Source organism: Dermacentor variabilis, chromosome 1, assembly GCF_050947875.1.
Source record: "Dermacentor variabilis isolate Ectoservices chromosome 1, ASM5094787v1, whole genome shotgun sequence".
In the NCBI taxonomy this organism is placed as follows: Eukaryota; Metazoa; Arthropoda; class Arachnida; order Ixodida; family Ixodidae; genus Dermacentor; species Dermacentor variabilis.
The window spans coordinates 32,677,135-32,699,876 of NC_134568.1; the positions used below are offsets into that span (position 1 = coordinate 32,677,135).

Sequence of the window (22,742 nt, forward strand, 5' to 3'; positions counted from 1 at the left end):
TCAGTCTCATTTGAACAAGGATAGTATCCATCAAAGCTTTCTTTTTTAGAGCGCAGCTCTTTGGCGTCCGTTCCTGGGTTTCGCGTCGTCGTCGGCGTTGTCGTCGGCCTCGTAACCAGCTCCGCCCCCCTTTCATCCCCCCAGCGCTAGCAGCGACCGACTGATACCGCTGGATGCCGCTGACGCCGCTAGAGAGTCAAGATAACGTGACTGCATAGAACACCGTCGCCGCCATGCAGAAAGAGGAGGAAAGGGTCCCCCCCCCTGTTCTTGTGTGGCGGATAGGGTGCTCTTCAGTTGCCGACGCGCCGGTTATTTCACGTAGGCCCCGGCACGTCGACGAATACGTGACCACCTTCCCACGGCTAGACCTGGTTCTTAGCGCTGCGGAAGCGAGGGTATCATATTGTTTGTGTCGGCATCGGCGGCGTTGTCCCTGAAACCAACTCCGCAGCTGGGGTTGACTCACTATCGGCGTCAGCGGCATCAGTCAGTCGCTGCTATCTCTTCCCTCCTCCCTTTATCGTGTTGTCCGCTTGCTGCGCGCGCTTCTGCCCCCATCGTTTGCCGCTGGGTGTACACGCCGCCCCCCTCCCCCCTCTTCCTGCGAGTCTCCGGTTGTCAAAGCGCCGGCTCGAACTTAATTCCTTTCTTCGCTCCTCCTCCAATGCAACCCCTGTGCGGTGGCAATCAGAGGGCCAGATCGGTGGCGGCGGATCTGTATATGTGCACCGCCCGAGCCGAAATTGCCGCTGCCGTTCGCCCTGTGCGGTGGCAATCAGAGAGCCAGATCGGTGGCGGCGGATCTGTATATGTGCACCGCCCGAGCCGAAATTGCCGCTGCCGTTCGCCACTGCGAAATTATCTGCCAGTTCTTTCTGAGCCATGAGCGAGACGACCGATGGAAGTCCTCCGTCTGCTGCTGCTGCTGCTGCTGCTGCTGCTAAACGAGCTGCCAGAGCAGAGGCCCAGCGCCGTCGCCGTCAGAATCCAGAGGTGCGTGCCGCCGAAGCAGAAGCTTACCTAGTGGAGTCTTTGTTAAAGGAATACGTGTGAAAAATAAAAAAAAATTCTGTGATAGCGCATACATGTGTTGCTCGATTTCTTTGCCTCAATCTATCGAAAAGGTGAAACAGCTTATTTGCTGCGCTCAAATTTCGCATTAGGAAGTAACGTAATCGTCGGTAATTTTTTTTTTTTTGCTTGACTCTATTTCTCTGCAAGCCTTTATGCTGCAGTTTTCCGGTGACGGGCTGCCTGGCTGCACAACTTGATCTGAGGGACACTCAATTGTGAGCTTTCGCAAATTATGCTCCCAACAAGTCATTTGATTCACTTGACTTGGTGACAGGTCAAAAATTCGATCTTGTTAAATTGCTCAACCGCAAGCAGGTGGTAGAATGGAATCGACGTATGCCTGGTCCTCTGTCACCACGGATTTTGTGTAAAGGCATCCATGCAGACGGTTGAACCCGCTTTCACCATGTAGCTGCACGAACTTGATCACGTAGTCAACATAATGATCTTTCATTGCCGGTAGGCGAGGCTTTTGGACGCCACCAAGAATCTCTGAACAAATAAAAAGAAACACCAATGATTGCAGCGCAAAGTCAAGATGTTCCAGTAACCGACGAAAGCATCTTGTACGAACTCTCCTCGGCACATATTTTTTACTTCGCTACGCTAACATTGTTTATGATACATTTTCAAAGTTTCAACAGTTTCCGTAAAAAAATCTCTTTTTATTGTGTGTGTGTGTTTTTTTTTCACGCCTTCAACAATCTCGGAAATTCTGGATCTCTATTCATAATTACAAATGAACCGTTTTCCTGACCGCCTATGTTGCTGGCGACAGGTTTTCAACATTCGCTTGAATATTTATGCGCTACACTGGCGTCGTATATCGGCTTCCCTCCCTGTTCTATAGTAAGCTCCAATGCAAGTGAAATCTATTGTGACCGTTCGGCCTGAGGTGCACACCTCACATAAAAACTCGCGGGAGTGCTTTCTTTTTCGATATTTTTCCCAGTGCTCCAGGCCTTGTATAATGAACGAGCCAGAAACTTGTATCCCCAGGATGCTGTGTTTTGCACCTTCGTAGATTCCCGCACATGAATCGACCATCATCTTTCGCCCTTTAATTTGTAGTTTGCATTTTTTTATTTTAGCCTTATTTTTTTATACACGTATCGGTTATATTTGCTCGCTGCTTGTCACTTTCTCGTTCTTCTTCTTTTTGAGCCATGTTTCTTGTATACAGCGAACCGTTAGCACAGGCTAGTGAACACATCACGGCCTTGCCTTTACACGTGTCGTGTTTACGAGACGCAGACTGTGCGCAACATTTGATGGCCGAGCCAGCTGCCGCTCATTATCATACGCCGAAAGAATCTTAGCTTTGCTAGCGCCGAGACATGTGCTTTGCTAAGCGTCTTCGTCGGGGGACGGGGCGCTAACGTGCGGCCTGCTTTCGCGAACTGCAACCCTTTAACGACAGCGTCGACCTTCCGCACTGCCTCACACGCTTATTTTTTTGCATCTGCATAAATAGACGGTTCATTAAATAGCCGGCCAGTAAGCTGTGATGAAATGCATGCCTAATACGAAACTCTATCGTACACCAGTTACACAGAAGCATAGTGCTCGGTACTTGCGTTAGGGCGCGCACCTATCAGCAAACTTACTCTAACGCCTATCTCCCAACCCCATGTAGGGTAGCAAACAGAACACTAATATCTGGTTAATATCTCTGCCTTTCCTCTTCATCTCGCTCGCTCTACTCTAATAACGTTTTGAAAGCAAAAGCAACACGTGAAATGCTAACATCTAATTTTGCATTATCTCAAGCGTTGTGTCGCTCTTCGTTATTTTTTTTCTCCTTTTTTGAGAAAAAAAAAGGATGATATCCGCCACTTAGAGACTCAGTAGCAATAGCGTTCCGCTGATCAGCACGCAATGACTGCTCAAGTTCCTGGCGGTGGAAGTACCATCGTGCGTTGCACGTTTGCATTGCTCAAGCAAGCGGATGTATGCGATTGAAACGCATATTGATTAAATTTGTGGTCCCTTAGTAACGACTATAGAACAAGCAGGCTAGACACGAATGAGTATATCGTTTTTACCTTGATGGCCGTGCATGCACTTTTCGCCTGTTATTCCCCAAAATGTCCTCGGTCACGTTGCTTTCTGAATAAATTGCTCTGAGCGCTATGACGTCATTGATGGCGCTTTCCAGTTGGCGAACGGAAGCACTCAACACTATAGTATAAAAACGCTTTCGCGAATACTTGCTCCAGCATCATTACTGCCTCTGAGTCAGGCGTGGGCCTGAGCGCGAGAACAGTTTTAGGGCACTCCTGAGCTGTTCGCTCACTGGAAGGCGTCCTCTATCCGAGTTGTGTCGGCGAGGGTCCCTGATCTCACTTGAGTCGCTGGTGGCGTTGTGATAAGACCACGCGCGCCTGAGGCCTTATTTCTCCCTGTTCCAATGGCGCAGGCACGTGCACGCACCAGATCAGCGCCCCACTGGGCGAAATCAACAGTCCCAACTACCCGGACGCCTACCCGAGCAGGAAGGACTGCGCCTGGCTCTTTACCACCACTCCCGGGCACCGGCTCAAACTGGTATTACTGCCCGCATTCGCATACAGTCTCGTCCGCGTTAGTACGGGAGAAATATATGTGCATTCGCTGTCGAGTGCGGTTCCGCTCATGTGACCTTTTTTTGGCAGATTTTCAACGACTTTGAGCTGGAGCCGCACCAGGAGTGCGCGTACGACCACATCTCCCTGTACGACGGCGACAGCACAGACGCCCCGACGCTGGGTCGCTTCTGCGGGGCCAAGGTGCCCCACCCAATTCTCTCCACCACCAACCGCATGTACATGGTGAGCGACAGTTCCTTCGGAGACCCTCGACGGCAGTTGGGCGATCTGAAGTCGCGGCTCTTTGGGCCAATACCGCGCACGCGATACTTTCAGCACGGTGAAGTGGCAACCATGCACTGTCGTTCTCGGCGCTGCTGTATCAGAGTCTAGCCGTCCCGTGTAGATACGTGTGCAAGCTTGCAGGTAACTCTACTGCTTATCGCGGCACAGCGCTGCCAGTACTGAAGGTGTGTTGTCACGTCGTGAGGGTGTGCACAGTTCTCTGCCCAGAAGCGCGTGACGGGGCGTGTAAGTACTTCAGAATCTACACTAGGACACCTGCGCTCACTTACGTGCTATCTGGTGTACTTGATGGCGAAGTCACTGTAGTCATTTTCATGAAATCTAGCGTGCAGCCTAAATTTACAGATAAGACAATGAAGAACCAACACGACAGCTATGTGTCCTTGTTGCCTCCTTTGTGTCCTGTCTGCAAATTTTAAGCTGTATAACGCAAGTAATCACAAACCAACTATAACTCAGGCGAAAGCGTTATTTTACAGACCCTTTGTACGCGAGCAGAAGGTCGTGGCAGCGCATACACGGCTAGCGCGTTCGAAGCTGTGAAAAGTTTCTTTTTTTGCTGCGCTTCCCTTCACCGGCAACAGCATCGCGATCCGCCGCCATTTTGCCGTCGCCGTCATTCCTCCCCCGCTCCTCCCCCGCAGGTGTTCAAGAGCGACGCCTCCGTGCAGCGCAAGGGCTTCAAGGCGTCCCACTCGACGGCCTGCGGAGGGCGGCTGCTGGCGACCGGGCGCACCGTGGAGCACCTCTACTCCCACGCCAAGTACGGCGATCAGAACTACGAGAACCGCGAGGACTGCGACTGGCTCGTCGAGGCCGAGTCCGGCCGCGTGCGCCTGCGCTTCCTGACTTTCGAGCTGGAGCACGAGCAGGACTGCGGCTACGACTTCGTTCAGCTCTTCGACGGCTACGACGACTCGGCTCCCCAACTGGGGAAGTTCTGCGGGAATAAGGTTGGTGCACTATCTCGTTTCTCTCCCACGATTCTCTATAGCGCTCGACTCAAGCTCGAGCCTGAGACGCGCGTTTGACGTGAATACGCAGTATAGAATGTAGCGCAGCTTGTTTAACATATTTTATTCAGTGATGCTTAATGGAATAAGCGTATAGCGTCAGCACAACGGACACAAGAAAGGCGACAGGACAAATGCTACGTTCATCCTGCGAGCGTGTGCGTGTGTGCGTGTATATCCATAGTGCTTATTGCTGCGGTTTATTTCTTCAAGTATTAATCGAATAGCTCGAACACAGGTTCTATTCAGCGCAAGTTCGCCGATTCTTGCGCATCATCCTACGTGCGTGTTCGTAGCTCTTGAGCAGCTATTGGGTAGCCAATCGGAACTACCTCCGGTTAACCTCCCTGCCTTTCTATGTACCCTTTTCTCTCTTGGGCAGCTCTCGTCAAACGTGTTCGCGAGTTGCGTTTCGCTCATTCTCGCCTCGCTCGTCCTCCCCGGGGCGACGTCTCGCAGATGCCGGGCGAGTTCACGTCCAACTCGGGCTCCCTGCTGCTTCGCTTCCGCTCGGACGACAACATCAACGCCAAGGGCTTCTCGGCCGCCTACTCGGCCGTGGACACCGGCGAGTCCGGCCAGCAGCACGCCCCCACGGCGCCGCCGTTCCCGGCCGGCGCTTCCGGCTCGTTCTCCGAAGTGCGCGCACCGCACCACCGGGAACGAAAGCTCAGACTGCACCGCCACTGAGGCACGCGCATCGGCACCTACCACAGCCAGCGAGCGGCGCCAGGGCGCCGCCCAAGCCATAGTCACAACACACAGTCCACAATCATCCCCGCCTGCTGCGGATCGCGCGTGTAGTTTACACCCTGTCTGGACATCACCACGTTTCTTCCTTTTTTTTTCTTTATTAGTCCGCCACCCACGAATGTGCGTAAAGCGCGTGTGGCGGACAAGTGAATCGTGAACGGCGGAGGCGCGCCGCCCCTTTGTGACACGCCGTCCCCGATGATGATTAAGGCGTTGCGTCTGTTGGGCTCGTGAGCAGCGTGTAAGCGGTGGGATCCGTCCGCCGCGATGATGGGAAGCAGCTTTCTGTGCTCGGTGACAGAAATGCGACTCTTCATGTGATGCTTGTTGGATGTTTCCTTCTTTTTCGTCTTTTTTTTTTCGACCGCCCTCGGAGCTTCCTCTCTGTTGGCACACGTATGCTTTGCGTTAGCGCACCTTATAAGTACGTTTTTGTACGTAGCACCAAGAGCTGGCAGTAGCCGGTCTCTCTTTTACGAGGGATTTGTTTGAAGTTTGTTCATTATGGGGAAAACGTGTCCCTGCATGGCTTTAGTCACGGTGCGATTAGTTTTACTCGACTAGAGAGGCAGGTATTCTGGTGTTCTGGGGCAATAAAGCTGCCCGACAAGGCAGCTTTATTTTCCGTCTGCACGCGTTCGTGTGTTTTTCAGGGTGCTTTTCGTATTTTCTTGTCGTGAGCTTACCGCGACGTTTGCGTTGGGTAATTGCGCTATACATTCGATGTGATGTCGATAATATTCACAGTTTCCGTCATTTACTGTAGAGGTGCATCGTGAGAGCTTTTCTTGACGAATATCACAGTCCACTACGCGCTGACAACACAACACTCCCACTTGGATGTTTAAAGCCTTCTTGTGGATGTTTAGTTCGTTTTTAATCGTGCTTCTCTCCTCGTGGCAAACAGAGCGCAGTTCTTGTCCAGCAGAGTATGTGGCGAGTGCTTTCGGGCGCTAAGTGCACTTCTGTGAGGGCTTTATACGAAAACAACCTCAGCGGTGCGAGGCAGGTGTGTCTCAGCCACTAGGTCACATTCTTCAGAAATACTTCAGAAAGTCTGACCGGGTCCCTCGAGCCGTCTTGTTGGCAGCCCTATATTTTACCTGGCCGAAGTTAGACAATAATGGGGGGGGGGGGGGTATTTTCCGAATAATGGCAACAGCACCAAGTAATAGCCAGAACTAAACAGCAAATCAAAAAAAAAGTAGCCACAATAAAAATTGCGAGATTGCTATGATGGTGTGACCATTTGAGTCGCGAAACGCATCTAAATATGAAGAAGCGACGGCTCTTGCAACAATTCGTCCACGCTTCCATGCGAACGCGGGCAAGCTCTGTTGTGTTGACACGATGCCGAAGAGTATTCCGTGCGCACGGCTGCGTCCGCGCACTAAATTCCTTGTGAAATAAGCACCGTGCACAACGAGCGTCTTGGATGTATTTTTGGTACCTATGTTTGTCGTTGTCTTTAGCATTGTTGGGGGAAAAAATCGCGTTGGTATCTCTACGTTAAACGAGCGAATGAGCCACCCCCTCCCTTTACCCCCCACTCACATACTTTTTTTTTTCTCTCTCTGTTAGAGTAAGCAAGACTGCTGCCTTAGCCATTGTGGCATGGAGTTGAGTTTACCGGCACCACAATGGCAGAGGTGCTGTGTACTCAAGCATCCGTGTTAGTCCGTACACGCGCAGGAATCGCTCCCGTGACCCGGCGAAGGGAAGTTTCTCGTTAGCAGTACAACGGGGACCATTCTTTTCGGGCAGTTAGAGGAGTACGGGGTTTAACCGATCCGAATTAAACAGATCGCCTCTTAGTCTGTCTAAAGAACGTTCCGTTAGGGTTCCGAAAATGTTGGCTCTCGAAAGCGACTGCCCCCACCGTGACTACTTCCCAGAATGCTGAGCGCAGCTACTTAACTTCAAGTGCCGGGGCGTTTTTCATGAATATTTTCGCGGGCACCTCTGCGCACTCAACACAGCTTCCATGGGTCATGGCTTCTGTGCCGCTGTACCCACTGCAAACCCGCTGCCGGTTTTCCTTGCCACCCCCCCCCCTCCCCTGTCTTTTCCTCCTTTTCGTATACTTTCACTCGTGCAGCGCACGGCGCTAAGTTTCTCGACTGAATCCGTCGCAAACTCTATAGATGTCAGAATGCCATTCGCTTGCAGAAGTTACCATCCTGCTGATTCACAAAATTCTCTCGCCGTGCGCGCGCCAGTTCCGCGCTATAGTTGCAAACGTGCCTGTACAGCGCATATACGGGACCCGATTTCCACTACCACCTGCTTCGCTATACTGCATCACATCCGCCGCTCGCTAGTTCTCCTTCAGTGACGAAGTGTAATACCCATAAAATAAAGGGCGCTTGATGCTGGAGAAGTGCGCCAGGATTGCCCCCCCCCCCCCCTTCACTGTTCTCTTTTTCTTCGTCTTTGCGTGTCGCGGAGAATCGACACCCCGCGTAGGAAACCTTCCAGTGCTGAAGCTCGGCGCTCTCCTCCCGGCATGAGTGGCTCGAAGAAAATTCTCCAGTCAGTCGTTGCTTCCTGAGCATTCTCGCATATATCCGCAGTGTGCATGCATTCCGCTCGCGGGGCAGGTATTCGCGCTGTGAAAAAAAAAAAAGAGGATTAAAATATATTGTATTCAGAATAAGAAGAAACTTGACGGTTGCGTAGATTTTTTTACAACAATTGCGCCATTTCCGTATTGTATAACTTTGAATTAACCGCACGCCTAACGCTGGCGGCGAGAGCTGCAAATGCTTCTCTCTATCTTGCATTGTTTCGGTTCTTGAGAACGCACATGCCCATAGTAACACCGAGCGGCCGGCGACGCGTTTAGCTGTGTGGCCCGTGGCGCTCAAATAAAACACTGCGCGCGCACGCGCTGACACACACACACAGACAGACAACACGTGTACGTATAGCGACACGGTGCGGAGCGCTGGCGCACACTTTCCAACTCTCTCTCTCTCTCTCTCTTATCAACTCGGAACCCAGAGCCGAGCGCGATGAATTAATATCTCCTCGACTTGTAAATAAAGTGTAGCTTGACAGACGTGGTTTCTCCCCCTATTTTATTAATCGAGCACGGTGTGTGTGTGTGTTGGGGGAGGGCGAAGCGCGCTTGATTTCGTGAGCGCCGGGAAGCACACGATTCTCGCTCGCTCGGCGCCGCCGGCTGTTTCGGATCAGCGCAGCTGTTCTCGACTTTGATTTCTAATGTTGCGCTGAAGCCGTCCTCTTCTCCACTGCGCGCCAGTTTTTGTAACAGTGAAACGTCTTCGGCGTGCTGACCTGCGCGAGATTGCAGCTACGATTGATTTGTGCCCAGCGTGGCAGGAGAATTGTAGAGAGCAGTAGGTGGGTGGGGGTTAGAGAGGTATTATTTCAATTCGCTTTCTTCTAATTTCGTAAACCATGCGTTTCACACACACACAGACAGCGCAAGGATGTCTCCACTTCGCTCTGCTGTTTCCCTTCGCTCTCGCATGTAATATAATAACTGCTATGCGATTCACGGCGCCCGCGGGAACAACAACAAAATAGGAGAAGAATGTAAATACGAGTAACGCACATAGTAATGCGCGGTGGAGAGAGATGTTGCGAAGCTTACGCGTTTGTGAGACATGCCAGATCCCTTAACACAGTAAAACGTGCAAGTATGGTGTGTTTCCGCCTGATGACATATCGCGTGAGAGTCTTTTTTTCTGCTTTGCGAACTATATTTAGTGTGCGTGTGGAATGCTCCTAGCTTTCGATGTTCGTCTTTCCTCGCAGTTGGGCTCGCTTGTCCCCACAGCCGCTTAGTGCCACGCGATGATGGCCATGAGAAAGGAAATATATATATATATATATATATATATATATATATATATATATATATATATATATATATATATACACGATTCTTAGATGAGAGCCGGCCCCGACCACAACAGCACTCGGTCCGGAAAATGTAGTTCGGAGAGATTTTTTTTTTTTAACTACTCGATGCAGTGTAGCAAATTGCCTCTCGGTGCTCGCCCTTTATTTCGACCCCTTTTACTCGCTTGCTTTGCTGAATTTTGCTGAAATGACCTAATGCACTGCTTTTTCACGATATGGCCAAGGGAACACGGCACTGGCCTCTTTTTTTGTCTTGTTTTCTTTTTTTTTTTTCATTCTGCCTACGACGGCGCACAGGAGCATCATAAAGAACAATAAAGAAAAACAGGGGGCAAAAACCAGTGCCGCAAGCAGGCTGAAAGCTTGCGCATTCTATACAAAAGCGCTGTCATAATCCTATCGACATGCGCTGTGCAATGAGCTTATAGCTATCGCCGTTGTTCACTTGTTATTATTTTGTTTTCTTCTGATATCAAAGCCAGAAAAATGAGCAGACGTGGCCACTGCATTTGGGTTGCTCCTGCATAGGAACACACTTTCGCACGATCGCACAACTGCGGATACTGTAAATTTCACTCGCCTTCATGAACCCCTCCCCCGCCCCGCCCCTTTACGCCATTCACTCCTCATTCTGCGCTCATTCACCGTGCAAAATAGTTTCTACGATAGTATTCTTCCGGTGCCTGTGGCTGAACCCTTCATGCATTGCTCGTGCTTCGAGTTGTTGCTGTTGTTGCCTCAAAACAACAACTCGAGTATAGTGTTTACCTCGCGCCGTTAACATCCTTTTTGTCAGCGTTCACCTAATTAATACCGAGGTCACAAAACTCGGGCTTCGTTGTATAGCATACACACTTCGTCTCATAGGTCTATGTCTATTTTATAGCGAGTACAGCTTTACTTACCACACATTGTCTCAATGCGCGTTATATCCCAGGCATAAGTTGCACTCGCAGTGTTACACTGCCGCTCGGTTGCTTGTGATCTTCGATGCGATTTTTCGCTTTGAGTTTGTTTCACTCTGCCCTCTCTCTTTCCGCCTCCACGCTTTATTTTTTTTTTATCGTTCTTCCTCGTAACCAAGGTCAACAAAGTGCCCGGTGTGCTTGCGATCCATACGAACGGTCTAATCTCATCCTCACACGTAGAGCTTAGCATTCCTATATACCTTCACGCGCGCACTGCAGTCGAATGACGGGAGATGCTTCGCCGCCTTCACGGCGGAGATCCCGCAGTTCAACTTGTCTTTTATTTTTTACATACATGGATATTTTGAGCATACCTGGCAGCTGAGGCTCCGTTCTGCCTTCACTCGTGTGGCACCTTATTAATCCTAGCGGGGAACCTGTCTCGACGGTCAAGAGCCGGTGATAATTTATTTCGTATACCGATCGTCGCGCAATCTGTCATTCCCGATAAGTGCTGCACCGTGGAGACTGTGTAAGCATCGCCTAACCATCTCTCTCTCTCTCTCTCTCTCTCTCTCTCTCTCTCTCTCTCTCTCCAATCCGCTTCTCGTCAGTTGGCCTCCTGAAACGGCCTCGCTCGCTGGCAGAGTCCTTTCTTTTTTTTTTCTTTGTTCACGTGGCAGCTTTCAAGGGCATTATACTTATATCACAACGCTGCTGTGTCCGCTTTCCGCGCCCCTTTTGTTTGATATTTTTGAATAAGATATACACTTGTGCACCCCTTCACCGACATATGAAATATATACCTATATATATATATATGCATATGCATATCGCGTTGGGAGCAGCTGGAGCGCTGTCCACGCGTTCGGTTAATTGAGGTTGCTTTTATCTTCGTGGGGAACTCGGTTGGGCAGGCCGTCTCACGACGCTCGCGAGGCGGCTTGACTTCGTTCTGGTCCGTAGTTACGTTGCGAGGTTGATCACTTTATTATTTTTTTCATACTTTTTTCAGACACAGTTAGAAAAAAAATACGCAGCGTGTCAAACAAGACGTCATCAACGCCGCGCAAGAATTATGAGACAAGCAGTTATAAAAAAAAGATTGTGGCTCTGAGACGTGTTGTCTGCTAGTCAGTGGGCACCTGAACAGACAGTTGCAAGAGAAGAAAAAAATTAGTCTGCGTCATCAAAGGTAGTGTCTAGGCTGAAGATCTTTTGGCCAATCCTTTCTATACTTTCGGCAGAACACATTGGTCACGACGATCAGTCCATGAAGCTGTACGTGCGTTATTTCGTCCAATACACGACAGGCCGTACCTTGCACTTGGGGCCGCAACATGAAATTTCCTTCGCGAGAGAGTGTTAAAGTCCGCAGCAGCCATTTTGAAATGTCATGCTTCAGTGTTTTCTTTTTACACTTGGATAAGCTATAACTATGAGGAAGCGATAATAATAATAGTAGTAATAACGCTGAGCAGTAATGTTATTTTGACAGGGAGAAGACAGCGCCAAATAAATTTGCATACTTCCATTCCCACGTGTAATTCAATACCTCCTTCGTCAGCACTGTGAAATGATGGGTCGTAATTATTGAGGCAATAGTTAAGAGTAATTCCCAGGGTCAGAAATGTTGGCATAGGAAAAATAAGAAGAAACAAACACAACTTCGGTCGGTGTTTCGGCTCTTTAACCTCCCTTCTTGTTGCGTTCCTGTACGCGCGTGAAGTCGCGAGTATGTACAAGATAAAGCCACCGCGCAGCACAAGCCTGTACCGAAAATCTTGCAGCGATGTAATATAATCCACTGAGGTTATTGTATAAACGATGGTCCGTGCTACATGAAAAAAGAAACATTATAAGTATTGGCTCCTACATTATCACACAAGATGCCGAGCGCAGCGACGTGTCGTTGCGAAAACAACAAAGAAAAAAAAAGCTACATTGCAATATATATTCCTTCAGTTGAAGCAAAGATGACACCTTGGCTTTGTGAGGAATGTGTATGTGTCCGCTTGCTCTTGCAGAGTGCTTGTCTCCACGGAGCCATGGCACACGTATGCATGTCAGCTTGCCATTGTGTGACGTTCCGGACAAGTTCGTGTCGCCAGCCACAGGATTGCACTCTTGCATTGCTACGAGTGTAAGCAGAATGTGAAACGATGTAACGCTAAAATAAACGTGTGTGTTATTTTCTATGTTCTGTGCCACAATTTGCAGAGATGCGGCGGAGCGTGCTCCAAAGCTAATAAGTACTATATATATATATATATATATATATATATATATATATATAGGACATGCACTGCGTGTGTTGCCCGAATTCCGGATCATTCAGAGTGGGTGAATTGTGGTTACCCCTTCCGGACTGTCATATACACGACGGCCGCTATTGTACAAAGAAGGTTCGCAAAAAACAAAACACTCGGCGTCTGTGAAGCGCGCATTGCTCACCGAATGCACCCACACCTGTTTCCGTTATGCCTGCGTTATGTATGGTTTGTAAACTGAATATTCAGTTACGCGCCCCATCAAGCCGAGCAGATGGCACAGGAGCCGAGGAGCAGGGCTGTGCTATCAATTAATCGTTCGTTAATCAGTTAATCGTCAATTAATCGTTAACGGAAACGTGGACAAAGTGCTTTCACGTATATCAGAGCAAGAACAGCGATGCCAGTGGGCTTCCAGCTGGGCACTCGCGAAGTTCTTTTTTTTTTTTTTTTTCTTCCCGAACAGCATAATTTGATTCTCAACAGCGCTGCAGAGCTTCAGCCTCGTTGCCGTTCCAGGAGCTTGAAATTATAACCATCTAAAATTTCCTAGTGGGAACGCATGTTTACGAGACCTGCTAGGCTGGTCGTAATCGAGCTATTTTTTTTTCTTACGAAAGAACTTAAGAAAGCCAGATTTATAAATGTTAGGTTTGTTAGAGCAGCGAGTGAGTGGCCAGCGTTATTCGATGTCTTCTCGTTCGCTGTAACGGTTGGCCTGCCCTTGCCGTTGCGAATCACCTCGTGCGCGCCGACAGTTTTGTGTTGTGAACAAAGGCCCTGGTTGGACGTTGTATCGCCGTGTTAATTTAATTCTCGGTAGTCCTGCTCGAGTGAGATATAGCCACAAATGAGCACGAGACTATGACTGCGTCTGCTTACGCGTTGGCTTGAACTAGTTTCCAGGCAGCGCGCAAGTAACTGCTCGTTGTAGTGACCATGCTGTTGACGTCCTCACTTACATTGACGTCCCCCAGCCCTGAGCGTACATAGTCACTAAGCATACAAACTGTCGCGCGCCACTGATCCGTGCCACAGCGGTGGGACTGGTAGCGCCATCACGCGGAGTGAAGACCAACTGTTTCATGCTGCCGTCATTTTTTTCGCTCAGTGCTTTGATGTGGTTGTATTATAACACAAGCTCGGTGAAAATATCGAGCCGCGAAGAGAAAGAAAGTGAGAAACAAACGCGAAAATGGAAGAAGTTATTACAATAAACAGATGCTACCCCTACACGGGAGATGTGTTTTCTCATTTCCAACGTGGGCGGTTTCCTTGGAAAGCATGTTCGGAAGCTATATATATATATTTTTTTTTCGTTTTGCTTTGATGCGTTTGTGGGACCCACCGTCAGACATCTCGCGCTTCGCTTGTCGGCTCGGTTGAACCTCGCCGCATGAAATGTAAAATTGCAGGCGTCAGCGCGCGCCCAGTAATACAGTTTTACCATTAGTTTCTTGCGCTTTTTTTCTTCTCTCGTCTTTCTTTTTTGATGAGGTGGATTAAATAGTTCTATCTAAAGTAAGCACCTTGTGGCCACGTCGTGCTGACTCCAGCTTTTGAGCACTTACTTTTGAACACAATATGGTCACAATAATGTCAATCACTGCGGTTAGGCTCCAGTGTAATTCTGATGAACATGCATAAGATTTCTCGATGTGAAGTCATTGCTATGCAGGGTGATTCATCTCTTTCGGTGAATTTTAGGCCATATGTCTGCGAAAAGAAAAGAAGCTTTTGCAGTACGTCGGTGATTCGAACGAATTATACAAGGAATCGGAGAAACCACAATAGCTTAGAAACCTGGTGATGCTGTATTAGAGCAGCGAGTAAACTGGTGTCACCGTCAGCTGGCAGTCGGTAAACTGAAGAAGCAACATGGATGGTAACGAGAATGCGCTCTGCGAGCAGGTTGCGACATCAGTCCACTCATTTTGGAAAACTGATCGCTCAAACTAGAGCGATTTCGCATTTTTTGCCCCGGTGAACCAGCCAAAATGTCGATGCAAAATACCGTATTTTGCGAAGTACATAACGAAATGTTATCTCAGGGCAGGATTTAAGCTCTAATAAACCACCGGTAAACATAAAATGTAAAAGAGGCTCTGCTACAGCTTTCGACACGATCTCGACCGCGTGAGGTGGATCTTCACCGCAAGAATCAGGAAACGACGACGAAGCTGGGCATCGTACGTGATGATGAAAAATGAGTAGAAAAGATTGTATTCACTTTATTGGTACATGGTTGTGACTCTTATCTGAGTCTCGAACGCTTCTCATTAACAGGGGTGCCAGGACCGCCTTAAATAACCCCTTGCGGTCTTGTCGTCGTCGATGTCCTCTTGGGGAGCCTGTGGAAGTATTTTCTTAATGTTTTCGTCAGGTTCTACCATCAACGCTTTCACCCGGGAGTTCTCGACGAAGACCCTTTCATCGATAATTGGCACTTCGTGACATTCAGGAAGGCGACGTTGCTGTCTTGAAGCGAAGTGAATGATGAGGCGTGAACATCAACCCTGACAGCTGGGTGTTGCTGATGGGGCATCCCCCGTCACCAGATGTGGTAGACGATGGCTTCTTGGAAAACTGAGGTCGATCAGAACACTTTCCTCAACTCAGCTATTTCTGGGCTTCCGCGTTCTGACGTCCACGATACTTTGAAGTGCAAATTGATTTTTATTGCGATAGCAATTATATGCACACTCCAGGTTCATTTCTGCCGTCGACGTCGTTGTGAGGTTCCGTAGAAAGTCCAAGGGCGACGAAATCGTCGCCGCGCGCCGTATGCTGTATGTGCGAGTGAAAGCGTACGAGAGTGAGCCGGCGATCGCGGCTCAATTTCGCGCACGCAAGAGAGGGAAGCGGGGAGGAAGCGCGCCGTCTTCCGTCGCGCGATGCTCCGAGGGGAGGGCAGGAAGGGGAGCGCGCGGGAACGCGCTTTACTCCGGGCGGCACGGGCGCCAGCGCGCGCCCGCCCGGGCCGCTATATCTTGAAAGCCGTCTGCGACGGGGACACAGTCCTCCGCGCGCTATCAATCCCCGACTAGTTCGCGTTGATGCCAGACGCAGCACGAAGGTCAATGCGCTCGCTGCTGCTGCCGCGCTTCCTCGCTCCAGCGTTTTGACTGCGAGTTTCCGTGGTCATCGAGTGAGATGTGTTCATGATTGCTCGTGCGCGCGTGACACCACGCTTGTTAATTTAGTTAGTATGCCTATGTTTACAAGTTTATATACGGCCGAAAAAACTAGTATCTTTACTTCGTATAGCTGTCCACTAATTTGCTATCGCAACTGATGCTTCACTTTTCGGGTGAAACTGCAACTTTTTTATTTATTTTCGTTTTATTTTAGTTTTTACGTCCAGGAAACGACTACCACTTATCAGACGTCAAAATCAGGCACACTCGGTACATTCGTATATATGATGTACACGGGAGAAATGTTGCTCTTAAAATTACATTCAGCTGTACGCAGATTACCATGCAGCGCTAACGCTTCTCTAGTGTACCTCGGGGTTTAGAGGTTGTGCTTTAATTTTTTTAAACATTGTTGTCAAAGTGGAAATGCCGACTGGTTGGTTGACAGAGCTTGTATTCAATTGGGGGCCCAATATTTGGTGCGTGTTTTCTTCAGTCTTGCACTGCCAATATGAATACAAATTCTAGACATTATTTCAGTCCTAACAAGGCAAACATTTATTCTTACAATCTTAAAGTATTTGTATGGAAGTTTCTTTCGTTTGCTGTGAAGCTACAACTTTGTCAAAATATGCCTTGTAAGCGAAGCAGCTATATTGCACGATGATTTGGCTGTCGGCAAGCGCTGTAAAAGCCGCATCGTCCCACTTATTCAAGTCACTTCCTACACAAGCGTTTTGAAGGCACAGGCGAATCCTTCTATACGGGCACCGAAACACTTTTGCAACAAGCTAAGAGAATGTTCAGTACTGGTCTTTAGAGAATGCAGCCGTGAACATGGGCACCAAATAACCTACTGCATGCAGCAGCAAACGTACACTCATGCATAATAAATCTCTCTCTCTCTCTTATCCTGAGGCTTTCGTAACCCTCGCCTATGCGACATCAGCGATGACGTTGCAGTGTGCACAACGACCCATAGATGTACTGCGTGCGTCTCGTGTTGTGCGTGCAACTGCTGATGCCATCTGTGCTTGTGTGAAAGACAACAAGTGCAGGGGCAGAGACAGCGAGGGCGCATTTGGGGAGTCCGTAACGAAACAGTGACCATCGATGCATCATGTACACTGCCAGAAGCTGCGCTAATTGATTCTTTGACCAAAGCGTCTTTTCAAGCCCTGTGCGTTAAAGAAATGGCCACTGTGGCGGCTGCAACTTCGAAACCATTATGGACGCGACCGCATGTTTACAAGGTTCGGGTCCGAAAGAACTGCAACCGGACTACGAGATTTCTTCTCCAGAACATTTCACGCTCGTGCCGTAACAGTTGACGACGGGGAAACGATGACGGGGGTGGTTTCGCATTTCATCGGCGCTGAAGGACCCAAAGCAGGTGAATTCCCTCGTTTACTTTATGGGCCCAAAGGCAGCAGAAGTATTTGCAACCCTCCCACTGCTGGCGGATGAAGAATACTCGTATGACGACGTCGCTGCAGCCTTCGAGAGTTTCTTTATGGGAAAAAAAGCGTTGTCTACGAAATCGTACCCTGTTTAACACCCACTCGCACCACAAAGGAAAAAAAAAACATGGCGGATTTTATAACAGCAGTATCACCATCATCGTCAGCCTGCTTACGCCCACTGCAGGGCAAAGGCCTCTCTCATACTTCTCCAACTACCCCGGTCATGTACTAATTGTGGCCATGTCGTCCCTGCAAACTTCTTAATCTCATCCGCCCACCTAACTTTCTGCCGTCCCCTGCTACGCTTCCCTTCCCTTGGAATCCAGTCGGTAACCCTTAATGACCATCGGTTATCTTCCCTCCTCATTACATGTCCTGCCCATACCCATTTCTTTTTCTTGATTTCAACTAAAATGTCATTACCTCGTGTTTGTTCTCTCACCCAATCTGCTCTTTTCTTATCCCTTAACGTTACACCCATCATTCTTCTTTCCATAGCTCGTTGTGTCGTCCTTAATTCAAGTAGAACCCTTTTCGTAAGCCTCCAGGTTTCTGCCCCTTACGTGAGTACTGGTAAGACACAGATGATTACACACTTTTCTCTTGAGGGATAATGACAACCTGCTGTTCTTGATCTGAGAATGCCTGCCAAACGCACCCCAGCCCATTCTTATTCTTCTGATTATTTCATTCTCATGATCCGTATCCGCGGTCACTACCTGCCCTAAGTAGATATATTCCCTTACAACTTCCAGTGCCTGACTACCTATCGTAAACTGCTGTTCTCTTCCGAGATTGTTAAACATTAGTTTAGTTTTCTGCAGATTAATTTTTACACCCACCCTTCTGCTTTGCCTCTCCAGGTCAGTAAGCATGCATTGCAATCGGTCACCTGAATTACTAAGCAAGGCAATATCATAAGCGAATCGCAACTTACTAAGGTAATGTCCATTAACTCTCATCCCCACATCTTCCTAATCCAGGTCTCTGAATACCTCCTGTAAACATGCTGTGAATAGCATTGGAGAGATCGTATCTCCCTGCCTGACGCCTTTCTTTATTGGAATTTTGTTGCTTTCTTTATGGAGGACTACGGTGGCTGTGGAGCCGCTATAGATATCTTTCAGTATTTTTACATACGGCTCGTCTACACCCTGATTCCGCAATGCATCCATGACTGCTGAGGTTTCGAGTGAATCAAACGCTTTCTCGTAATCAATGTAAGCTATATATAAGGGTTGGTTATATTCCGCACATTTCTCTGTCACCTGATTTAAAGTGTGAATACGGTTTATTGTTGAGTAGCCTTTACGGAATCCTGCCTGGTCCTTTCGTTGATAGAAGTCTAAGGTGTCCCTGATTCTATTTGCTATTACCTTAGTAAATACTTTGTAGGCAACGGACAGTAAGCTGATCGGTCTATAATTTTTGAAGTCTTTGGCGTCCCCTTTCTTATGGATTAGGATTATGTTAGCGTTCTTCCAAGAATCCGGTATGCTCGAGGTCACGAGGCATTGTGTATACAGGGTGACCAGTTTTTCTAGAACAATCTGCCCACCATCTTTCAACAAATGTGCTGTTACCTAATCCTCCCTAGCTGCCTTACCCCTTTGCATAGCTCCCTAGGCGTTCTTTACTTCTTCCGGCGTTACTTCTGGGATTTCAGATTCCTCTAGACTATTCTTTCTCACATTATCTTTGTGGGTGCCACTGGTACTGTATAAATCTCTATAAAACTCCTCAGCCACTTGAACTATCTCATCCATGTTAGTAATGATATTGCCGGCTTTGTCTCTTAACGCATAATCTGATTCTTGCCAATTCCTAGTTTCTTATTCACTGCTTTTAGGCTTCCTCCGTTCCTGAGAGCATGTTCAATTCTATCCATATTATACTTCCTTATGTCAACTGTCTTACGCTTGTTGATTAACTTCGAAAGTTCTGCCAGTTCTATTCCGGCTGTAGGGTTAGAGACTTTCATACATTGGCGTTTCTTGATCAGATCTTTCGTCTCCTGCGACAGCTTACTGGTATCCCGTCTAACGGAGTTGCTTATGGGCATCCCGTCTAACGGGATGCCCATAAGATTGTCGTTCATTGTTTCAACACTAGGGTCCTCTTCCTGAGTTAAAGCCGAATACCGGTTCAGTAGCTTGATCCGGAATTCTTCTATTTTCCCTCTTATTCCTAACTCATTGATCGGCTTCTTATGTACCAGTTTCTTCCGTTTCCTCCTCAAGTCTAGACTAATTCGAGTTCTTACCATCCTATGGTTACTGCAGCGCACCTTGCCGAGCACGTCCACATCTTGTATGATGCCAGGGTTAGCGCAAAGTATAAAAATCTATTTCATTTCTAGTCTCGCCATTTGGGCTCCTCCACGTCCACTTTTGGCTATCCCGCTTGCGGAAGAAGGTATTCATTATCCGAATATTATTCTGTTCTGCAAAGTCCACTAATAAGTTTCCCTGCTATTCCTAGTGGTTATGCCACTGACTTGTCTCCAGCCTGCTTCTTGCCTACCCTAGCATTGAAGTCGCCCATCAGTATAGTGTATTTTATTTTGACTTTACCCATCGCCGATTCCACGTCTTCACAGAAGCTTTCGACTTCCTAGTCATAATAACTGGATGTAGGAGCGTAGACCTGCACGACCTTCAATTTGTACCTCTTATTAGGTTTCACAACAAGACCTGCCACCCTCTTGTTAATGCTAGAGAGTTCCTGTATGTTACCAGCTATTTTCTTATTGTCACAGTCGGTAATGTGGGAAAAAGGAGGACGAGGATGGTGGCCTTGGAGACGACGAAGAAGAGTGTAGCATTATCGCTTCTCTACGCTTGCTGGCTTAGCCATTAAAAGCCATCTGTAAATAGACGCACGCTTCTTCCTTCCCGTAACATCTTTGGTGGAAATGCTGGGTAATCACTTGCGCAAGACGGAGCTCCGCAGCGGACGTAACCTGGCCGCCATGTCATCCGAAGGAGAGAGTTCAACCAAGGCCCCGTCGTCGCCACCGACGGTCATCCTGGCCCAGCCTCGCGACCCTGGCATGTTTTCCGGTATCGACCACATTTACGTCGATGACTGGTTGCAGAATTATACTAACGGGTCAGCGGATACAACAGGTGGGATAACACGCTTATGCTGGCCAATATAATATTCTACCTCAAGAAAACGGCACGGGTCTGGTTCGAAACACACGAAGAAGAGATTACGAGTTGGGACCAGTGCAAGCAGAAACTTAGAGATTTGTTCGGCAAGCCCGTCGGCCGCCAACGTGCTGCGAAGGAGGACCTTGGGACCCGTGTACAGACGTCCACTGAATCTTACGTGGCGTATATCCAGGACGTCCTCGCCCTTTGCCGCAAAGTGGATAACAATATGGCAGAGGCAGACAAGGTCAGCCACGTTTTAAAGGCATCGCGGACGATGCGTTTAACCTGATTGTTTACAAGAACGTAACAACGGTCAATGAAATCATTAACGAATGTCGCCGCTTTGAAGACGCGAAGAGTCGCCGCATAGTTCAACAGTTTACGCGTCTACCTAATACCGCAGCTTCATCGACGTGCGAAGACGTTTGTCCGCCGCGTGAGCCCACCTCCTGCGAGAACGTCGTACGTATCGTTCGGCGAGAAATCGAAGCGCCGTCTCCAAGGCCACCATCATCGTCCTCCTTTTCCCACATTACCGACTGTGACATCACTGGGTCGTCTACATCAGGACGCCGACTGCCTGTCTCGTCATCCCGTCGATGTACCGGACGGTTTAGTGGATGTCGCACCGATCTGCGTTCTTTCGCTCTCTGCCTTGTAAGACATTGGCGCTGAACAACGACGCGACGAGTCGTTACGCCCCATTATCGAACGCCTGCTCTCTGATCCGTCTGACCCATCCCTTCACATGTTCGTACTACAAAATGGCATCCTGTATCGCCGCAACATGCACCCCGACGGGCCCGAGCTCCTAACCGTCGGTTGCTACGCGCATTTATAAATTTTAGCAATCACGAGAGACGCCAACATCGACCGAGCAAGTAACGTGACCTCTTCTTCAACCAACCAATGCTCGCTGGCTGAAGGTCGCCTGAACGAAGGTCAGTAAATAAACGTGAAAAGGGGACGCCTCAGAGGACGTCTGGAGGGTTGCCGGTGCAACCTCTCGACGAGGCCGTTTGATACAGGCTAGTATACCAGGGGGACGAGTGCGCACAGAACAAGATAGAGATATTAAAGCGATGTGAAAAGCGCAGTTTCGAACTATTTGCCGCGAGCGGTAGTCACAGTCGACAGCACACCAAAACGGCTGACCCAAGTAGACAGGAAAGTATGAGCAACTGTCTGCCATGTTGCCAGGCGTAGGGGATGCTTCAGGCCACCGGGTGTAACGGTCGACACATGTTAGCAAGTATACTCGAAGCTGCGAGATGGTGACAAAGGTTTGACAATATCCAAACTAACCGTGTCATATCTTGCAATGGGGAGCGCAGAAGTGGTTTGGAAAAAGGAGACATGACAGGAAAGACGCTCCCTTGCAACTGAGTTCAAACAAAACAGACCAACAGGAGCGTTTTTGTGCATGCGCTGACATCGGATTATTTTGAACATAATTTAGAGAGATCGCCTAACAAACGGGCAGTCATCACTACATCAGTAACGACAAACTAGTGGGGATACAGCAACATCATCAACGATTTTGTTGTACCCACACTAGCGCAAGGTACATTGATAAAGCAAGCAAAGCACTGCAGGTGGCGGCGCCAGGTGCGCTGATGTAGTGTCCCTTGTAATAATTTGGAGTCGGGCATGAATTAGATGGTAGCTGGCCCATGCCGTCGTCCAACTCATCCACGCTGAGAACGTTGTTGAAGTGTGAGACCTGTTCTCATCGAGAACAAGGAATATGGGTTCATTTACAGTATCTACAGAAGGACGTTGCAGTTCATCAGTCTAGCATGACTGCGAGAGAAAACACTCTCAGCAGCCGCGCAACAGCTGCTTATATAAACTCTGTCTTCCTTAGATCCCTAGGTGAGGGAAAAACGGCCGTTCAACCTGCTACAAACTCGGAGCTTCAAAGTCATCGTAGCCGACCCGCCTTTAAGGGGGAGGCTTACATACACTTCCACACATGTTTGACTGACCACGCCGAGATGAGTGGGTTCTTGGAGGCATGGTGCTTGACCCGAGCAGGCGCCTCTTAATCCCCGAGCTTTCCTCGCACAGTGGCCGCCGCGGCTGTCCATTGTCTGGCGTCTTCAAAGCAGCGTGAGACGGCACCGGAAAGCATCTCGTTCCAGGAATTCCCTTGCTCAGATCGAACCGTGAAGGCGTTGGCGATTCCACTACCACCGA

At 48.8% G+C, this 22,742-nt stretch overlaps 1 protein-coding gene across 1 annotated transcript in view; it reads left to right on the plus strand.

The window, feature by feature from the left end:
• The window catches only part of tok (tolloid-like protein 1 tolkin), a 716,025-nt gene extending 703,312 nt beyond the window's left edge, over nucleotides 1-12,713 (plus strand). The window contains exons 15-18 of the mRNA XM_075686316.1: nucleotides 3,497-3,624; nucleotides 3,732-3,887; nucleotides 4,595-4,903; nucleotides 5,423-12,713. Coding sequence (XP_075542431.1) covers nucleotides 3,497-3,624; nucleotides 3,732-3,887; nucleotides 4,595-4,903; nucleotides 5,423-5,653 — 824 coding nt within the window. The 3' untranslated portion in view covers nucleotides 5,654-12,713. The remainder of the gene's footprint in view (nucleotides 1-3,496; nucleotides 3,625-3,731; nucleotides 3,888-4,594; nucleotides 4,904-5,422) is intronic.
• The last annotated feature ends 10,029 nt before the right edge of the window (nucleotides 12,714-22,742 follow it).